This window comes from Camelina sativa, chromosome 9, assembly GCF_000633955.1.
Source record: "Camelina sativa cultivar DH55 chromosome 9, Cs, whole genome shotgun sequence".
In the NCBI taxonomy this organism is placed as follows: domain Eukaryota; kingdom Viridiplantae; phylum Streptophyta; class Magnoliopsida; order Brassicales; family Brassicaceae; genus Camelina; species Camelina sativa.
Window position 1 is genome coordinate 26,706,526 of NC_025693.1, and position 20,391 is coordinate 26,726,916.

The window sequence follows — 20,391 nt, forward strand, 5'->3', positions numbered from 1 at the left end:
TAAAAAAAAAAAAACATTCTATCGCGGTTCATATTCATAACTAGATCGTAGTATCAAATTTTCACTTTTGAATATCTGAATTTTTATTTTTGAATTATGTCGTCTTAATTTTACGAAACAATCAAGTTTTTTTTAATGATCTTCTCTCTCTCAGTCATATAATTGCACTTAATTCGGATTAAGATAGTACTCCTATTTTTTTTTCCCCAAAGTAGCTAAAAGAAATCACGAGGCAAAAAAAAGTAGGTGAAGTTTTTGTAATGAAACGGCGCAAAGTGGGTCCAAATCCACGTCCGCTAGAGTTAATCAAATGTGAAAAAGATCTATGCATCACTTGCATTTGATCAGTTCACCATGTCCTTGTCTAGATTCCTTTTTCACTTTCGACTTTTAGCATTAGGTGTGTGTGACTGTGTGTCATGTGTGATACGATTATAAATTTTGTTGGCTCTATGTATATAATATAAGTACGACGATTAACTAAATGATAACTACGGTATTTACTTTAATGTTAACTCCGTAATCATGATTAGTGCCATTCCAAAAACATATTGTTTGTTTACTAACAACTAACAAGGTCGACATCGGACATGTGTATCCTTCGTGTACCGTTCATCCTCACGCCTTTTGCATGATTGATTGTTTTAACAATTTTCAATCAAACTTTGGTAACAATACAAAATCGCCACGTAAGTCTCCCGTGTCGATGAAACTACAATGACGTGGATTTTTTAATTAGACGTTTTTAACCAAAAAAAGCAATGAGCCGAAAGTTAAATTTTCTTTTACTTATGGTTTGTGATTATAATACGTAACAGATGTCATTGGTATGCTAATGCTATTTCTAATACTTTTGTTGGATATCAAATGTGCAGTATATCAATATCATGAACAGTTGTAAACTCTGGTTGTACAAATGATTCTAGATTAGTCTTTTTGTATTTAACTTTTATTTAATAAGATTGATTTGATCAAATGATTGGTGTTATAATGCATGATGACAATAATATATATAGATTATAGAGGACACAACATTTTATCCGCTTGTGTATATTTGAGGCCGCGATAAGACCATAACGACACTTGTTATCGTTCGGTACTTTGGTCTGAATTGATAAAACTTTCAGGCCACAAATATTTCTCCACTATATGCTTACTCAATAAGGTATTATAGAATTATTTTTCTAAAAGACTTTGACAACAAAAAGTGAAGGCACAACGACAAAGTCGACCAAAAACAAAACAAAAAATCATGATTCATCCTGCGTTTTTGTTTCTTTTTTTAGACGGAAAACAAATCCGAACTCTCATATACTTCTTGAATGGTTATAGAGAAGTTACAGATTATCACAAGAAAAAATTGATGTTATCTTCATTCATTATCAACATAAGATTATACAAAATATCTACACACAGCCAAAGGCCAACACTCTTTGTTTTCTCCTGATCCGTACTCTCTCGCTCGCTCTTCAGCCAGGATATCAAAACACACAAATCGTACAACTTTTATATGCCTAAAAAGCTTTAGTCGTGGTGTTAAGAAAAACCCCAAAAAGATATAAAAATAAAGAAATGAAGAAAGATTTGGCATCCCCATTTTGATCCAATCTTCCACTTCTGAGGTGGCACTGTTTCAGCTTCTCTCATCATTTTTCACCATTGACCTGCAATGACGCATCCTGCATCAGTTTGAGACTGATACTGTTAAACCGTTCCCTCGAGTACTGTCTCGAAGCTTTTCTCCAATCTGTTCCTGTTTTCATCATCGTCACAAACTCTTCGTAACTTATTCTTCCATCCTGCAATACACAGTTTTGATGATGTTTATAGCTGTTTTTTCTCAAGACAATTTTTCAACCATTTTGTAAAAGAAAGTGAAATGGTGAGGCTAATCAAACCTTATCGGTATCAACATCGTGAATAATGGCATCAACAACTTCTTCGCTTGTACCAACTTCATCAGCCAAAGCTTCTCTTAGTTCCTCTATTTCGATATACCCGTTATTGTCTTGATCGAAGAACGCAAACGCTTTCTTGAGATGCTCATCGTTTCCCATTTTCCTTAGGTGTACTGATATGGCAATGAACTCATCACAGTCCAAATATCCATCTCTATCGATATCTCCCTGCAAAAAGAAGAGAGTCATCGAGAGGTCAGTACATTGCCATATTTTAATTTCACAAAACCGGCATTGAAAAGTAATGGTCTATCAAAAAGCTTACAGCGTCCATTAGAATTTGTAAATCATCTTGGGGAACGGCATGACCAAGTTTCTGCAACCCGATTTTTAGCTCGTCAATATTAATCCTCCCTCTTTGGCTTGTGTCCATTATTTGGAACCCTTCTCTTATACCAGAAGCTTCTTCATCTGATAAATGCTCAGCAATAACCTATTGACAACACGTACCAAACGAAGCTATTGTTAGGCTTTTAAGCTCACAAGAGATATATATATATACTGTATATGTTCGGGATAGTTTGTAAAGGATATGTATTTTACCCTGAGTGCTCGTTTCTTGAGCTTGTTCATGACGGTGAACTGCTTCAGCCTTGCTCTCACTGTTTCACCCAATGATACATTGGGAGCTGTCTTTGCATTCTGTAACCACGGATGATCTAGGGAAAATGAAGCGAATACTAATTATTACACTTTGCTATAAAAGATTTCATATGAGAACATAAGAAACATTGTATAATAAGAAACCATGAAACAGTACCTAGCACTTGCTGAGCTGTAAGACGACGCCTTTGGTCAGGATCAAGCATTTTCCTGATAAGGTCTTTTGCGTTGTCAGAAACCTTGGGCCATGGGTCCCTTCTGAAGTCCAGTACAGATCTAATAATTGCCTGTGCAACTCCTTGTTCAGTTTCTGAAAATGGTATAAACAAACAAAAAAATTATTCTTATGATCACTTCAGATATGACCCCTGATGACAACATTTGCCACAGACGATCCATGAAGGATGGAACATAGACTGATAATACTAACCTGCCCAGAAAGGTGGGACACCACAGAGCAGTATGTAAAGAATTACACCTGCACTCCAAATGTCAACTTCAGGACCGTAATTTCGTTTTAGCACCTCTGGAGCCATGTAGTACGGACTACCAACAATTTCGTTAAACCTCTCGCCTGCAAGGAAAACAATGGTGTGAGTTTCGATCTTTTACCAAACCTCAAAGTGATAACGTTTTCACAGAGCACCAAAGACCACATTACCTGGTTTAAAGAAAACAGAGAGACCAAAATCAATGGCCTTGAGAGGTGCAGTCTCCTTCTTGTTTCCAAACAAGAAGTTCTCAGGTTTCAGGTCCCTATGCATTACCCCATGCTTGTGACACACCTGGAAAAAGACACATTGGAAACTCATTAATCTCACATCTTAAATCACTCCCAAAGACTTTCAATATACATGAAAAGAAATGATTTTTGAATCTTTTTGCAGCAAATTGTGCCCTTTACATATCAATAATGGCAATAAGATTCACACTAGAGCTTAAACCAAGACATCGTCAGACAGCTCTCAATCCTACAACTAAAACAGGCAAAAAAATCCTATCAAGAGGACAAACCTGAACAACTTCCATGATGGTCTTAGTAACAGCAGCAGCAGCTCTCTCGGTGTAATGACCTCTAGCAACAATCCTATCAAACAACTCACCACCTTCACAAAGCTCCATAACCAAATGAACAGCATGCTCATCTTCATAAGTCTCTTTCAAAGTAACAACATTAGGATGAACAGGCATATGCCTCATGATCTCAACTTCTCTCCAAACATCCTCAATATCAACAGCCGTCCTCAGCTTCTTCTTCAAAATCGATTTACAAGCAAAAACGTCGTCGTTCTCTTTATCCGTACACAGATACGTAACACCGAATTCACCACGACCTAGCTCCCTCCCCAAGGTGTATTTAGACTCGATCTCACGACCTGTTGGATCAGTCAACACGATAAGCTTAAGAGGTTTTCCACCATTACCACCACCGTGATGAAGACCGTAATCGATTGAGAAAGGGTTTTGCTTCTTCCTTCCTTTTTTGGGCTTATTGTTATCATTCTGAGCCAATGATCCCGCTGTTCCGCAACAATTACCCATGATTTTTCCGATCAAATCTTAAAAACCCAAAATCAAAATCTGCTGCAAATCCAGGAAAGTTGGGATTTTTATGAAAAAGGATGGTACTTTAAGAGAGGAATTATGAAGAGAGATGAGATGGGTATATATTTACCAAAACGAAGAAGAAGATGAAAAGTGTGGAAAATTTCAACGCGTGATTACGAAGAAGAAGAACGTCAAATGATTTTTTTGCTGAATTTTTTTTTTTACGAATTCACAAAAATGTAAACTTAATTAAGAGAGAGATGATGATGATGATGAATGATGATGGAAGGAAGGTCAAAAGAATCTTCTTCCCTCCCTTCTTCTTTCTTCTTCTCCAGCAAAGCTCTATGATTGTTTTGTTTTTTCTGATTTTTGTTTTGTTTTTTCCTTTTTTTTTTTCTGTTTTGTTTTTTGTTTAAATCTTTAAAAATTATTGTTAGGGAATGTTTTCTGATTAATATAATCTGAAATCAAAATGCCTGTGTGCTCTTTACTATATTGACCCTCTCTCTCTAGTCAAATGCTTAATTAAATAGATTGCCCACCAAATTAATATTTTTTTAATTTAATTAGTTTCGGGGAAAAAATGTTTCTTACTTAGATATGGTTAAATAAGAAATTATGTTGAGAAAGCAAGGGTAATTCTGGAATTTATCTGAGAGTTTAATCCGAAAGCGAGTCTGTGACACGTTCTTACACTATGCACCCTGAAACAAACCCAAAAGTAAGGGCAAAAGCGTAAATGTGATCGTGCTTGAGTCTCTTTAATTAATAAAGCGGCCACCTTTAAACCAAAAAAAAAATTATTAACAGAGGTCAAACCCGGCGATTTTGACTCTTTTAATTCCCCGGCCCTTTCGTCGGGGACCCAACTAACTTTTTTCTTTTTGACTTCGATTCATACAAACCAAAACAATATTATTGAGGATATCCAAAATATTTTGATTAAAGGTTAATTTGTTTTTTTTTTTTTCAATTCAAGTTTGATAGATTTTGGTTCTGAATACAATCTTGACACTCTTTGAACTTGAAGCAAACCAATAAAGTCATGTTGATCTGTCAAAAATAACTGATGTACAAATCTAGTTATTTAGTACTTTTTCAGACTACAGAATCGTGTATACGTGCAATTGGGTCGAAACCTCGATTTAAAAATAACACACATATAGTATTTATTTAAAAACTTACTTCGAAGTTAGTCTATATAAAAAAAAAAGTTAACAAAGTCAACGGAGTAGGAATGAGGTAAGAGACTATGTTAAGTGATTTCAAATTAATATCCAAAATCTTCTTCTGATGAACCTTCCTTTACTTACACGAGTGTGTTTCTATCATTCTTACCAAGTCAATGATTCATTCAATTTGTTTACCTAAATTTAGCATTGATATAAAAGATAGTTTAACTGTACTAACAAAATGATTAGGCAAGAAAGTCAGTGGGTAATACACTCTAGCTTCTATATTGTAATCTTTGATCATTGCTAAAGTTTGAGTCTTGTTTGTTACCATATTTTATTTTATACAAATGGACAAATCAAAATAAGAATGTAAGGGGGTGGTATTGGTTTGAGATTTATGAAGATTTTTGAAGAATTCAACAAAATCATTAAAAATGAATAATTGAAAGATTGTTAAAGATTGCTAAAGAGTTTTGTTGATTAGTTTTCTAAAATCTTGTAAAATCCTCCAAACAATCTCTGTATTTTTATGATACTTTCCACGACTTTATTTTGTAAAGAAAGTGTCTAAAATCATGAACCAATAACATAATAATTGAACTCATTAACAATCCTAGATTCTTTTGTTTTAATTGAATAACACAAAATTTTTAATGATTTTATAAAAGTCTGAATCCAATAACTCAGATTTGTTAAGATTTTAAATGACTTTTTACAAATCACAAACTAATAACACCAAATTTTAACAGAGTTTAACAAAATCTTGATCTAATAACAACAGATTTTACATAACATTTAAAGTCTTTAAAACTCTTTTCAAATCTTAAACCAATAACCCCCACTAAGACTAAACAAAGAAAGGCTATGAAGGCCCATTATGGTAGAAGAATAAGCGAAACCCTTATTCATTAGCCCAACTCAATACTTACTAACTGTTGTTTGCAACTACCCTTTATAATAAGATATATGTTTTATACTTTGTAATATACTGAATGAGGCCATCTTTATAGGGAGAACACCAAGAGTGTTCTTAGCCTATTAAAATTATAAATATAAGAAATAGTGGCAGAAGAACACCAAGATCAGTTTTTGATGTGATCTTGGTCCAGTTATTAGCTGACGTGACAAGCTGTGAATAGATACAATTTTTTGCGAACAATTTTTTCACAAACAATTTTTCACAAATTAAAAGAGGATTTGATTGAGACTATATGGAATAAATTTGGACATTAAACTATGTATTAATTAAATAAAATGTTTGTGTGCTTTAATTAAGTAATATGTTTGTTTGTTTTTTTTTCTTTAATGTTTTTTTTGTTACATAAAAATTTGGTATTGTATTTTGAATTTTAGTATAAGGTTTTTAAGTTTGCAATTTAAATGTTATTTTTTTAAAGTTTTTAAAATTGTAATATGTTTTAAATTATTATATTATTAAATTTTATGATCTTAAACATGTTTTCTCAATAACTAACTTCTTAACAAAAGATCTAAACTAATGATCTTACATTATTTTTATAATATTTTTACTTTAAGAACACTCAAAAGTGTTCTCCCAATAAAAATGTCCTGATATACTAGGTAAGATATACAGAGTCATAGACCTTGTATCTAAAAAGATTTAAGGCTCCCTTGAGCAGGCTTTTAGTAGGATTTCGAGATTCCTTTCCAGTGAGAAGTATGGTTTTGAGTTAATAAATTGTGGTGTCTTTTACATTTTTTGTTTAATCTCTTCATCTTATTATACACATGAGTGAAAGTAAGAGAGAGTAAGTAACAGCTTCAATTTTTTCTTTCTCTTTCTTCTCTAAAATCCAAGTCGTATCAGTCTCAAGTCTCAACATATGGAAGGAAAAAACCATATATGTAATAAAATTTATTGGCTCACAAATAACATTTGATCAGTTTTTTGTGGTACAGTAGAAAACATACAATTACAAGTATTTATCAGTACCTTTAAAACCATTACATTCAATATATACACATTGATTCCCAACAGGAAATGATCCTTTAATTTGTAGCCTATATATATATTGAGAAATTTGGATATAATCAAAACGAGCTAGGAGAAAGCGAAGAAGGATCTTTTAGCCGGAGGTCGTCCCACGGCTCTCATGAGATTAGCGACTTCAAGAACCCTAGCAACCTCAGTCCCTCTTCTTCCTTCCGCCGTCGCTCTCCTCTCCTCTGCCTTCCTCTGAGCTTTAGCCACTTTGTTTTGTGTTTTCTCCATCGCCTTCGCTCTCCTTTCTTCCAATTTCCTCTGCACCCACATACATGCATCAATTGCATAATCCACCCGTCTAGCTATTCATGAGTCTTTTCGACCGTTTTATTACATTGATGTATCACACATTTCAAAACATCACGATTAAATCCAAACAAAAGAGGAACGCTTGTTCACGTTTATATCGTACGTTTGCAATTTTTTTTTTAAAAAGTACGAATAATTGAAAACGTTACATAGATTTTGCTAAATTATTTTTGTTTCACATGTAAACGCAAACAGTTTCAAGAAACGCATGTTAACCTAAACAGGGCCTAAGTCACTTTTAATTTGTTATGTTAATCGGATATAAACTAACTAAGATTTTTGGAAAAGAACAAAATTAACATGATCAGTCACCTCGATTTTCTTCATCCAAGAGTTAGCTTTATGGACCTGCTCATTCAACCAACCGTTAATAACGGCGTCTTGTCTCTTAAACCTATTATTAATCTTAGCCACTTTCGCCGTTTGCCACGCCGTTATCTTCGCTTCCACCTCCTCCCTCTTAACCATATGCACCGAAGTCGTCACCATCCGATTCTGACCACCTGATGCTGACGTCAACACGATGTTACTATCCTCCGAACCGTCCCGGTTAATGTAACCGTCCGGTACGATCGCCCAAGGATTCGAATCTTCCTCAGGCACCTGATGATTATGATCACCAACGTCGTCGTTTTCGCCGATCCTAGTCAGCTCGTTCCTTTCGTCACGTATGACGTCACGGTGACCACTGCCTGATTGGTTATTCCCGTTGATGTTGTTGTCCATGGAAGAGCCGGCGATGACTAGAGCGTTGAACTCTCTGCTCACGGTGGTGAAATTCTCGCCGGAAGAAGCAGTCCCGTCGCTAAAAGCAATAGACCTAGACGGAGACAAGTATCCTCCTCCTACTCCCCTTTGTTGTGACCGAGTAAGCTCCGTAGTCGTAGTCATGGCGTGAATATCTCTCACGACGGTCTCCGACGAAGGTGTCTCATCCCTGCTATCGGAAGCCTCTCCCGTACTTGCGGTGTCCGCTGACCTTTCTTGACCGTACAAAGTCAACATCAGAGTTGTAAGTAGTAGTAGTTGTAGTGGACTGTTGTAATTATGTAGATGGGTTTAGGTGTGTGTGATTATAATTAGGGTGATGGAAGGAGAAGAAACAAGGTAAGGAATAAATAATCAATGATTATGAATTTTTAATATAATTTGCGTAACCAATTACAAGTTTAGTTTACATGAGAGGTAAAGTTTTAACAAGTGTAAAGTTCTTTCCATGAAAGCTACGTTCGTCCAGTAATTATGCGACTTCAATTACGAAAGACGTGTTCTTTTCAAGATATTTTAGCAAGAAATCAATTAATTAACTCGGTGGAAATTTTAATTAATTTGTTTGTGTTAATGTAATTATTTTCTAATTTATTTAGTACTTTTAGCCTAAATTCGTGTACTATTTTTTTATATATACTGGAGATCATCGTCAGAGATCTTTAATTAGAAAAATAATCACTTCCTCCGGGATGATTTGAGCAGTTTCTGGACAATGAAACAGAGGTCGAACTTTTCTTGACTATCAAATAAACTCCTCAAGATGAAGGACATTGCATATAACTGGATTAAAATGCGAGTAGGAAACGGGGTTACCTGCAGATTTTGGTCAGACAATTGGTCCCCATTTGGAAACCTAACCACCTTTTTAACCTCTACTCGATCACGGATGGGAATTCAACCACGGGCAACTCTTCAACAACTTTACAATCGTGGTCGTTGGACACTTCCAAGCCCCAGATCCGAAAATCAGGTTTCTCTTCATGCCTACTTAACTACTATTGTCCTGACTGATGAACCTGATTACTATGAGTGGGAGATAGAAGGTGTGGTTACTAGGCGATACTCCACAGGTCAGGTTTATGATCTGCTTCGGGAACAATCGCCGTTAGTTCCTTGGAGTGTGGCGATTTGGAACAAGGGAGGAATCCCTAAGCATAGCTTCTTAGCTTGGCTAATAACTCTGAACAGGTGCCCTACTAGAGATCGGCTTCTCAATTGGGGGCTACAAACTGACCCCGTGTGTCTTCTTTGTAACAACTCCCCTGAAAGCCGCGACCATCTCTTCTTCAGCTGTAACTACTCCTGGTCCGTGTGGCTTCCAATAGCAACTAAGTGTCGCATGCAACCGTCTAAACCCTGGGATGATTCTCTCGCCCAAATGACCAACCTTCAGGGACCAAAACTGCAGAAGAGGCTTACTCTATTGGCATGGCAAAGCACCCTCTACACCTTGTGGAATGAGAGGAACACTCGTCTTCACCAGCGATCCTACAGATCTGTCGACTGCCTGCTACGCCTATTAGATTCAACAATCAGGAACCGGATAGAGTCTTACAGAACTACAAACCCCACTGTCTCTGCCTCGATGCTTCAGCTCTGGTTTTCCTAGCCACAACCTCCGATCAACACCAATCGTCATCATCATCTACTATTCCATCGCCTAGGGTTGCCTAGGGTTCAAAACTAAGATCTTTCTATGTGTGTCTTGTTTAATTATGTTGCTGGGCCTATAAGCCTCACAAACTAGAGTCCGGGCTGGGCTTTTGTATTTTTTCTCTTTTTATGCGTTTAATAGAAAGCTCTTTATCAAAAAAAAATATTATTATGAAGATAAAATGATCGGAGTAGTGCGAGTAAGTGTCGGCAAAAATAGGACCCGCCACCAAAAAAATGGAGATAATGCTTATGACACGTGTTTTGTCCGTAACAAAGTTTACTTACGTGGCACAAAGTGAGTGGTAGTGTATTTCCCGCTAACATAAGCTAACTCACGTCAGCTTCATGAATTTGCTCGGAAGTTCCACTTGACAGGAGCCACGTACGTACCCCATATGTCAATTCAGATTAATGTTCGTTATTGACTCAAATTCTCAATTACTAAATTGCTGCTAATTATATTGTTTCTTGTCAATTGTCTTTTCAGATTTTGTTTGATTCATTGACCCAAATTAATGGTATTTTGTTTTGAAATAAAATTCACTTATTAGCTACGTACCCAAAAGGGTGGCGTAATGGACAACTAAAATTATGGGTCGACATGGGCTACTAATTATCATATTGTGTCATTCAGAGCCCAATCAACTAGTCATCATGATCATATGATAAGAGGCTAGGTGTGTGTGTTTTTTTTTTTTTGGGTTGACATATAATGGAAGGGAATTGACGTATACCAGTCAAAATAAGGATTGTTAGAAACTTTGCCAACGTAGAACACAAAGGTATCGAAACGCTTGGTATTTTAGAAACGACTCAAAAACCAACAAAACTATTGACACAATGTGGTTATGACATTGGAAACACGTTAACGTTAGCCTCAACGACGACCTAGTCCACGACTTTGTCTTATACATCCATTTAATGTAGTCGTAGACACTTTTTTTTTGGTTTACAAAAAAAGGTACTGATTCGCCGAACGAAAATGGAATCTTCCCTGGATCACTTTGGTATAGTATTCCACTTTAAATTTCGTTTTCTATTACATATGTATTTTAAAAAATTTCTTCTTCCAAATCTCATCATGTAATGATCTCAAAACATTTGTGGTTTCAGGCCACATCGCTAACCACATCCCTAAAATACTAATGATTCTTTACATGGTATGAAAGTTCAGTAAGATCAAATCAGTATAACCGATCCAAAGGAAAGTGAAATTCAGTTCAANTGATTTGAGCAGTTTCTGGACAATGAAACAGAGGTCGAACTTTTCTTGGCTATCAAATAAACTCCTCAAGATGAAGGACATTGCATATAACTGGATTAAAATGCGAGTAGGAAACGGGGTTACCTGCAGATTTTGGTCAGACAATTGGTCCCCATTTGGAAACCTAACCACCTTTTTAACCTCTACTCGATCACGGATGGGAATTCAACCACGGGCAACTCTTCAACAACTTTACAATCGTGGTCGTTGGACACTTCCAAGCCCCAGATCCGAAAATCAGGTTTCTCTTCATGCCTACTTAACTACTATTGTCCTGACTGATGAACCTGATTACTATGAGTGGGAGATAGAAGGTGTGGTTACTAGGCGATACTCCACAGGTCAGGTTTATGATCTGCTTCGGGAACAATCGCCGTTAGTTCCTTGGAGTGTGGCGATTTGGAACAAGGGAGGAATCCCTAAGCATAGCTTCTTAGCTTGGCTAATAACTCTGAACAGGTGCCCTACTAGAGATCGGCTTCTCAATTGGGGGCTACAAACTGACCCCGTGTGTCTTCTTTGTAACAACTCCCCTGAAAGCCGCGACCATCTCTTCTTCAGCTGTAACTACTCCTGGTCCGTGTGGCTTCCAATAGCAACTAAGTGTCGCATGCAACCGTCTAAACCCTGGGATGATTCTCTCGCCCAAATGACCAACCTTCAGGGACCAAAACTGCAGAAGAGGCTTACTCTATTGGCATGGCAAAGCACCCTCTACACCTTGTGGAATGAGAGGAACACTCGTCTTCACCAGCGATCCTACAGATCTGTCGACTGCCTGCTACGCCTATTAGATTCAACAATCAGGAACCGGATAGAGTCTTACAGAACTACAAACCCCACTGTCTCTGCCTCGATGCTTCAGCTCTGGTTTTCCTAGCCACAACCTCCGATCAACACCAATCGTCATCATCATCTACTATTCCATCGCCTAGGGTTGCCTAGGGTTCAAAACTAAGATCTTTCTATGTGTGTCTTGTTTAATTATGTTGCTGGGCCTATAAGCCTCACAAACTAGAGTCCGGGCTGGGCTTTTGTATTTTTTCTCTTTTTATGCGTTTAATAGAAAGCCCTTTATCAAAAAAAAATATTATTATGAAGATAAAATGATCGGAGTAGTGCGAGTAAGTGTCGGCAAAAATAGGACCCGCCACCAAAAAAATGGAGATAATGCTTATGACACGTGTTTTGTCCGTAACAAAGTTTACTTACGTGGCACAAAGTGAGTGGTAGTGTATTTCCCGCTAACATAAGCTAACTCACGTCAGCTTCATGAATTTGCTCGGAAGTTCCACTTGACAGGAGCCACGTACGTACCCCATATGTCAATTCAGATTAATGTTCGTTATTGACTCAAATTCTCAATTACTAAATTGCTGCTAATTATATTGTTTCTTGTCAATTGTCTTTTCAGATTTTGTTTGATTCATTGACCCAAATTAATGGTATTTTGTTTTGAAATAAAATTCACTTATTAGCTACGTACCCAAAAGGGTGGCGTAATGGACAACTAAAATTATGGGTCGACATGGGCTACTAATTATCATATTGTGTCATTCAGAGCCCAATCAACTAGTCATCATGATCATATGATAAGAGGCTAGGTGTGTGTGTTTTTTTTTTTTTGGGTTGACATATAATGGAAGGGAATTGACGTATACCAGTCAAAATAAGGATTGTTAGAAACTTTGCCAACGTAGAACACAAAGGTATCGAAACGCTTGGTATTTTAGAAACGACTCAAAAACCAACAAAACTATTGACACAATGTGGTTATGACATTGGAAACACGTTAACGTTAGCCTCAACGACGACCTAGTCCACGACTTTGTCTTATACATCCATTTAATGTAGTCGTAGACACTTTTTTTTTGGTTTACAAAAAAAGGTACTGATTCGCCGAACGAAAATGGAATCTTCCCTGGATCACTTTGGTATAGTATTCCACTTTAAATTTCGTTTTCTATTACATATGTATTTTAAAAAATTTCTTCTTCCAAATCTCATCATGTAATGATCTCAAAACATTTGTGGTTTCAGGCCACATCGCTAACCACATCCCTAAAATACTAATGATTCTTTACATGGTATGAAAGTTCAGTAAGATCAAATCAGTATAACCGATCCAAAGGAAAGTGAAATTCAGTTCAAATTAAATTAGCCAAAATAGTCATAATCCCGAGAGTGTCTTAATTATTATTATTCAACCGTAAAAAAGCATAGACAAGACATGATAACAATATAATGCCTCCAAACAGCAAAACCTTTCTCAGTTAAGCCTCCTTGAGGTCTAGTTTCCAGTACTTCACCAACCACACACTCTTTACACTTTTATATGTTTTTGTATTGACTTAGTTTAACTGCGATATTTATTTATTTTTGCTTGTAAATAAATAAGTGTTTTTTTTTTTGGATAAATCTTTATAAAAGAGTTATCTCAGTCACAATTTTTTTTTTGGATAGTAGATTGGTTCAGTTTTTCTGAACTAAATACTTTTCACTAAAATAACCTTCATGTTCGAAGCTCGAATCTGACCAAACTCGATCAACACGTTATGACGGATGAAAATTCAAACCTTCTGGCTTATATAATTGATGCTAAAGGAGAACTAATTGATCGATCATGGATAAATATTCTTTTCCCAAATGGTCATAGTGGACTCGTCTTTTGTACAAAGTATTGGAATAACGAAAAAGAGGATGTTACAAAAAAAGAGATGAGGACAAAGAAAACAATTGATGTCCTTATCCACTTTCCGATATTCAAAATTGGAGGATTGATGGTTTGGTCAAAATCATGTCATGTTTGAATACAAGTTTGAACTTTTGGGGACAAATCCCATGTTTCTAACCAATCCCATATGGCCCTTGTCTAAACATTATTGGTTCATTTTCACATTCTTCGTAACTATATTTAAATATCAACTTCTTCTCTACGTTAACTCACTATAACCCCTTTTGTTTTATTCGTCTTAATCTCTTCCCAAAATTCTACCACTTTTGGCTTGTCATCTAACAAGATTACTTTAAATCATATCCATATTCTTTAACCTATAAAAGTTTTACATGGTGAAAATGATTGTATCAACCATCTTTGTATCATCATTTTAAACAATTAATCTATACTAGTACTTTAATTTAGATTAAAAAGCAATGAACGTATACATGCCCAAGTCCCAATCATTCGGATCTACCTACTAGTATTATCCATTTCCAAACAACAATTCATCCATTTAAATAAGGGTTAAAATACTAGCGTAAAACAACAAATATTTTTAAAAATTTAAAGAAATTATTTAATCATGAATTTTAACAGAATTGAAATCCAACCTTATTACGTCGTTAACAAAATAAACAATTATAAACCACGATTTTAAATTGTAATGTTATTAGATTTTATATTTGTAAGGTATGCTTAATAAATTTTAAAATCTGATATTATTGGTGAGATAAAGTAATATACTTAAATTACTGATCATTTTTTCTTAATTCGTGTAAAAATCTGTTAATTAACATCAATTTTTTAAGAATAGCATGTGTGTTTTTTTTGTTTTTTTTATATTTTTCATAATTAAAGGAAAATCATCGACTAGCACCATACATATTAGGTACAATAATGATAACACGTGACTTAGTTACATACAAATCAAAATTAACCAGTTTTAAATTATTATTATTGTAGTGCATCAAAATCACAAAAAAAAAAAAAAAATACAAAAGAAAAAGTTTGGTGTCTTTTCGTGAAGTTAGCGCCACCAAATGACTTTATTTATAATTATATTTAATTGACACTCTGGTCAGAAAGTATTTTATTTTATTATTATTTATTTTGTTTTAAAAAGAAGAAATAATAATAACATAAGTCACAAACAAATCAAGATTAACTATTTTTAAATTATAATTATTGTAGTGCAACAAAGTTACCAAAAAATAATACTTAAAAGAAAAAATCTGGTGCCTTTCTCTGAAGTTAGCACCACCAAATAGCTTTATTTCAACATTACTTATAATTTATTAATTATATTTAATTGACACTCTGAAATTATTTTTATTCTATTATTATTTACTTTTTAAAAAATTACAATTTAAATGTATTTGGTTAGCCCTCTGACACTCTGATCCAATATGAAGATCCTCTCCTGGAATTGCCAAGGCATTGGCCCTTCTCTAACCTCTTCTCGTCTTAAAAAACTCTGTTTTACTACTAAGTGTGATATTCTCTTCCTTTCTGAAACTCTAAACCAATCTGATGTAATAAATAAACTTAAGTGTGATTTAGGATTTGCAAACGCTATTATCCAACCCCCTCATGGTAGGAGTGGAGGCTTATGTTTGTTTTGGAATGACAATGTGTCTTTGTCCTTGATCTCTAAGGACGAGAGACTCCTTGATGTTTCGATTAACTATAATAATATTATGTTTTATTTGTCTTGTGTGTATGGACATCCAAATCCAAGCGAAAGGTTTGAGCTATGGCAACGTTTTGAACATCTATCTCTTTCACGTGATGAACCTTGGCTCTTTATCGGAGATTTCAATGAAATTATCTCTAACAATGAAAAGATAGGAGGCCCCCAGCGTGATGAATGGACTTTCCGAGATTTCAGACACATGATCTCTATGTGTGACCTTCAAGATATACGCTCAAAAGGAAACCCTTTTTCATGGGTTGGGGAACGTCATTCTCACACTATTCAGTGCTGTCTTGATAGAGCGATGACTAACTCTTCAGGTGCTGCAACTTTCCCAAACGCAGAAACAACCTTCCTGGAATTTGCAGGCTCTGACCACAAGCCACTTTTGCTGGACTTAAATGATGTTAAACGACACATGAGATGGACTTTCCAATTTGATAAGCGCTTATTAGATGTAACCAACTTTGATGAAACGGTCAAGGAAGGATGGCTAGCTGGGAATGATGATCTAACCATACCAATCAGTCAAAGAATTAAAAACTGCAGACAAGCAATGGCTAATTTAAAGAGATCCTCTCGCTTAAATTCTGAGCAACGTATAGTATCGATTCAAGCTCAGCTGAACTATGCAATGGAGAGTCTTATTCCTGACATTCGAAGGACTATCCCGAGTTTGCAGGATGATCTCACTAAAGCTTACAGTGATGAAGAGAAACACTGGCAACAAAAGAGTCGTAACCAGTGGATGAATGAAGGGGATCGTAACACAGGTTTTTTTCACGCTTGTACAAAGACAAGATTTGCTAAAAATTGGATTACCTCAGTTTTAGATGATCAAGGGAATACTTATCGAGGTGACAAGGAGATTGGCGAGCATGCTCAATCATTCTTCACAAATATTTTTTCTACTACGGGACATCATGTTGATCCTTCGGTTTTTGCTGATTTCACACCAATTGTCACTGATGAAATAAACGATGCTTTAACAAACACTTTCAGTGACCAAGAGATTTTTCAGGCCTTATGCACTATTGGTGATGATAGGGCACCTGGGCCAGATGGTTTAACAGCTAGATTTTACAAGAGGTGTTGGGATACAGTCGGACCTTATGTAATCTATGAAGTTAACAACTTCTTTAACACTTCTTGTATGCGACCAACCATCAATCATACAAACATTTGCATGATTCCAAAGATAGAAAACCCTCAGACACTCTCGGACTATCGACCAATAGCTTTATGCAATGTTCTGTATAAAATTATCTCAAAATGCCTGGTACAACGACTTAAACCTCATCTAAATGACATTGTTTCGGATGCACAAGCAGCTTTTATTCCTGGACGTCTCATTCAAGATAATGTGATGATAGCTCATGAAGTTATGCATTCTCTAAAGGTCCGGAAACGGGTTTCTCAAACATATATGGCAGTGAAGACAGATGTAAGCAAAGCATATGATCGTGTGGAATAGAATTTCCTAGAAACAACACTGAAGCTGTTTGGTTTCTGTGATAAGTGGATTAATTGGATCATGGCAACGGTATCTTCAGTTCACTATTCTGTATTGATCAATGGGGCTCCATTTGGTAACATTAAACCAATGAGAGGTATTAGACAAGGTGACCCTTTGTCACCCTACCTATTCATCCTCTGTTCGGACATTTTGAGCCATTTAATAAAATCGAGTGAAAAACAAGGGGATATCCGTGGAATAAGAATTGGTAATGATGCTCCTAGTATCACTCATCTCCAATTCGCTGATGATTCCCTCTTTTTCTGTCAAGCAAATACGCGAAATTGTCAAGCTCTGAAAGATGTTTTTGACATTTACGAATACTACTCTGGCCAAAAAATCAATACTTCTAAGTTGATGATAACTTTTGGTAGTCGAGTGTATGGAGCAACACAAACACGTTTAAAGGCAATCCTAGACATTCCAAATCACGGTGGTGGAGGTAAATATCTCGGCTTACCAGAGCAGTTTGGTAGGAAGAAAAAAGAAATGTTTGAATATATTGTTGACCGAGTTAAAAAACGAACCTCAAGTTGGACAGCAAAGAAACTTTCTCCTGCAGGCAAAGAAATCATGCTCAAATCAGTAGCCCTTTCTATGCCGGTATACGCCATGTCCTGTTTCAAGCTACCGGTAGGGATCACTACTGAAATTGAAACACTGTTAATGAACTATTGGTGGGAAAGGAACTCAAATAAACGGAGTATTCCATGGATTGCTTGGAAAAAACTTCAAGTTCCAAAATCAGAAGGAGGGTTGGGATTCCGAGACTTAGCTAAATTCAACGACGCTCTTTTAGCAAAACAAGCTTGGCGCCTTATTCAGTTCCCTAACTCCTTGTTTGCCCGTATCATGAAAAGCCGTTACTACAAGGACGATACACTACTAGACGCTCAACCAAGGAAGAACCAATCTTATGGCTGGTCCTCAATTTTGATAGGCTTAGACCTTTTAAAAAAAGGCATTCGCTATATTGTGGGTGATGGAAAATCGATACGTTTAGGTGTTGACAACACTATTGCTGATAATCCTCCTCGTCCGATCCAATGTTTGAATCCGCAATCTACTACAACACTTGACCATTTTATTATTAAATCGGGAAACTCACGAGCGTGGGACAATCAGAAACTTTCCACACAGGTTCCGCAGGCAGAACATACACTAATTCGAGACATCCATCTGTCTCAAACTGAAAAACAGGACAAACTTATCTGGCAATATACCTGCTCTGGTGCATATACAGTTAAATCTGGATATTGGTTCATTACACACTATCCGTTTGATCCTGGTGTGCAACCGGATATACCTCATGGCTCAGTGGAACTCAAGAATAAGATTTGGAAGTTACGGATTATACCAAAAATTAAACACTTCATATGGCGTATAGTTTCAAAGGCTTTACCAACAACAACAAGATTGAGAACAAGGGGTATGAATATTGATTCTATCTGTCAAAGATGTCACCAATCTGATGAGACAATAGAACATGCACTTTTCTTATGTCCTTTTGCCCATATGGCATGGAGACTCTCAAACACTTCTTTATTGAATCTAAATCAATTACCATCTACTGCAGAGGAAATCATTTCCCATATGATATTTCAATCATCACAAACCATTAACATTTTTGACTCACTTCTACCCTTCAATCTACTTTGGCGTATATGGAAAGCTAGGAACAATTTGGTTTTCAACAACTTTCGAGAGAGTGCATCTAAAACAGTTTTGCTCGCTAAATCTGAATGCAAGGAATGGATTAGTACTTTCGTAATTACATCACCGAGCCAGTGTCTAACCCAAAGAGTAATCAACGTCTCATGGCGACCACCGACACATCCATTTATCAAGTGTAACTTTGATGCAGGCTTTAATAATCAAACACATCAAACCATTTGTGGTTGGATATTCCGAGACCATCAAGGCGAATCTCTGACATGGGGAGCTTCTAGACTACATAATGCAGGTTCTGCCTTAGAAGCTGAAACCAAAGGACTATTAGCGGCACTACAGCAGGCTTGGTGCAAGGGCTACCAAAATATCATTTTTGAAGGAGATTGTAATGACTTAATTAAATTAGTTAATGGTCAACATTCAAATGCTTCATTGACAAACCTATTGGAAGATATTCATCTCTGGACTTCAAAACTCAAAAATGTATTTTTTACCTTCACAAAGAGAGAATGTAATACTGTAGCTCATGCTCTAGCTAAATATGGCTGTATTGACAAAATTTATTATGCTGATTCTGTATTGAAGCCACCATGGCTAGCCCAAACTCTATGTAACGATTATGTTTAATCAATATATATTTCTTTGAGAAAAAAAAAAATGTATTTGGTTAAATAAATATATAGTTGAGCTATCATTGACTAAACCCAATACTAATAAATTCAAATGACTTTATTTATAATTATATTTAATTGACACTCTAGTTCGAAAGTATTTTCATTCTATTATTATTTATTTTTACTAAAAAAAAGAAATAATGATAACACGTGACTTAGTTACAGACAAATCAAAATTAACCAGTTTTAAATTATAATTATTGTAGCGCATGAAAATTACCAAAAAATAATACTGAAAAAAAAGTTGGTGTCTTTCTGTGAAGTTAGCAGCACCAAATGGCTTTGTTTCAACATTACGTATAATTATATTTAATTGACATTTTTGTTCCATTATTATTTACTTTTTTAGAAAATTACAATTTAAATTTATTGGTTAAATAAAAATACAACTGAGCTATCATTGACTAAACCTAATACTAATAAATCCAAATGGCTTTATTTCTAATTATATTTAATTGACACTTTGGTTCGGAAGTATTTTCATTCTATTATTTTTTATTTTTATATTAAAAGAATGAAATAATGATAACACATGACTTAGTTACAGACAAATCAAAATTAACCAGTTTTAAATTATAATTATTTTTAGTGCATCAAAATTACCAAAAAATAATACTAAATTTTTTTTTGATGTATTTCCGTGAAGTTAGCACCACCAAATAGCTTTATTTATAATTATATATAATTGACACACTAGTTCGAAGGTATTTTCATACCATTGTTAATATTATTTTTTTAAAAGCCGAAATAATGATAAGATGTGACTTATTTACAGAAAAATCAAAATTAACAGGTTTAAAATTATAATTATTGTAGTGCATCAAAA

At 35.5% G+C, this 20,391-nt stretch overlaps 2 protein-coding genes across 2 annotated transcripts; both read right to left on the reverse strand.

The window, feature by feature from the left end:
* On the reverse strand, positions 1,345–4,477 carry LOC104712428 (calcium-dependent protein kinase 32). The gene is made up of 8 exons (XM_010429330.2): positions 3,576–4,477; positions 3,223–3,346; positions 2,992–3,135; positions 2,719–2,871; positions 2,502–2,617; positions 2,224–2,391; positions 1,899–2,126; positions 1,345–1,799 (listed from the first exon to the last, which is right to left on the reverse strand). The coding sequence occupies exons 1-8, from the start codon at positions 4,101–4,103 to the stop codon at positions 1,647–1,649; spliced, it is 1,614 nt and encodes a 537-aa protein (XP_010427632.1). The 5' UTR covers positions 4,104–4,477; the 3' UTR covers positions 1,345–1,646.
* LOC104712429 lies at positions 7,151–8,749 on the reverse strand. The gene is made up of 2 exons (XM_010429331.2): positions 7,914–8,749; positions 7,151–7,550 (listed from the first exon to the last, which is right to left on the reverse strand). The coding sequence occupies exons 1-2, from the start codon at positions 8,604–8,606 to the stop codon at positions 7,350–7,352; spliced, it is 894 nt and encodes a 297-aa protein (XP_010427633.1). The 5' UTR covers positions 8,607–8,749; the 3' UTR covers positions 7,151–7,349.

Excerpts from the sequence above, each read along its gene's own strand:
- LOC104712428 (XM_010429330.2), bottom strand. The coding sequence starts at position 4,103 with ATGGGTAATTGTTGCGGAACAGCGGGATCATTGGCTCAGAATGATAAC. Across the intron at positions 3,136-3,222 it reads CTCTGTTTTCTTTAAACCAG|GCGAGAGGTTTAACGAAATT; the intron begins GTAATGTGGTCT and ends TTTTCCTTGCAG. Across the intron at positions 2,618-2,718 it reads TACAGCTCAGCAAGTGCTAG|ATCATCCGTGGTTACAGAAT; the intron begins GTACTGTTTCAT and ends CATTTTCCCTAG.
- LOC104712429 (XM_010429331.2), bottom strand. The coding sequence starts at position 8,606 with ATGTTGACTTTGTACGGTCAAGAAAGGTCAGCGGACACCGCAAGTACG. Across the intron at positions 7,551-7,913 it reads CTTGGATGAAGAAAATCGAG|AGGAAATTGGAAGAAAGGAG; the intron begins GTGACTGATCAT and ends ATGTGGGTGCAG.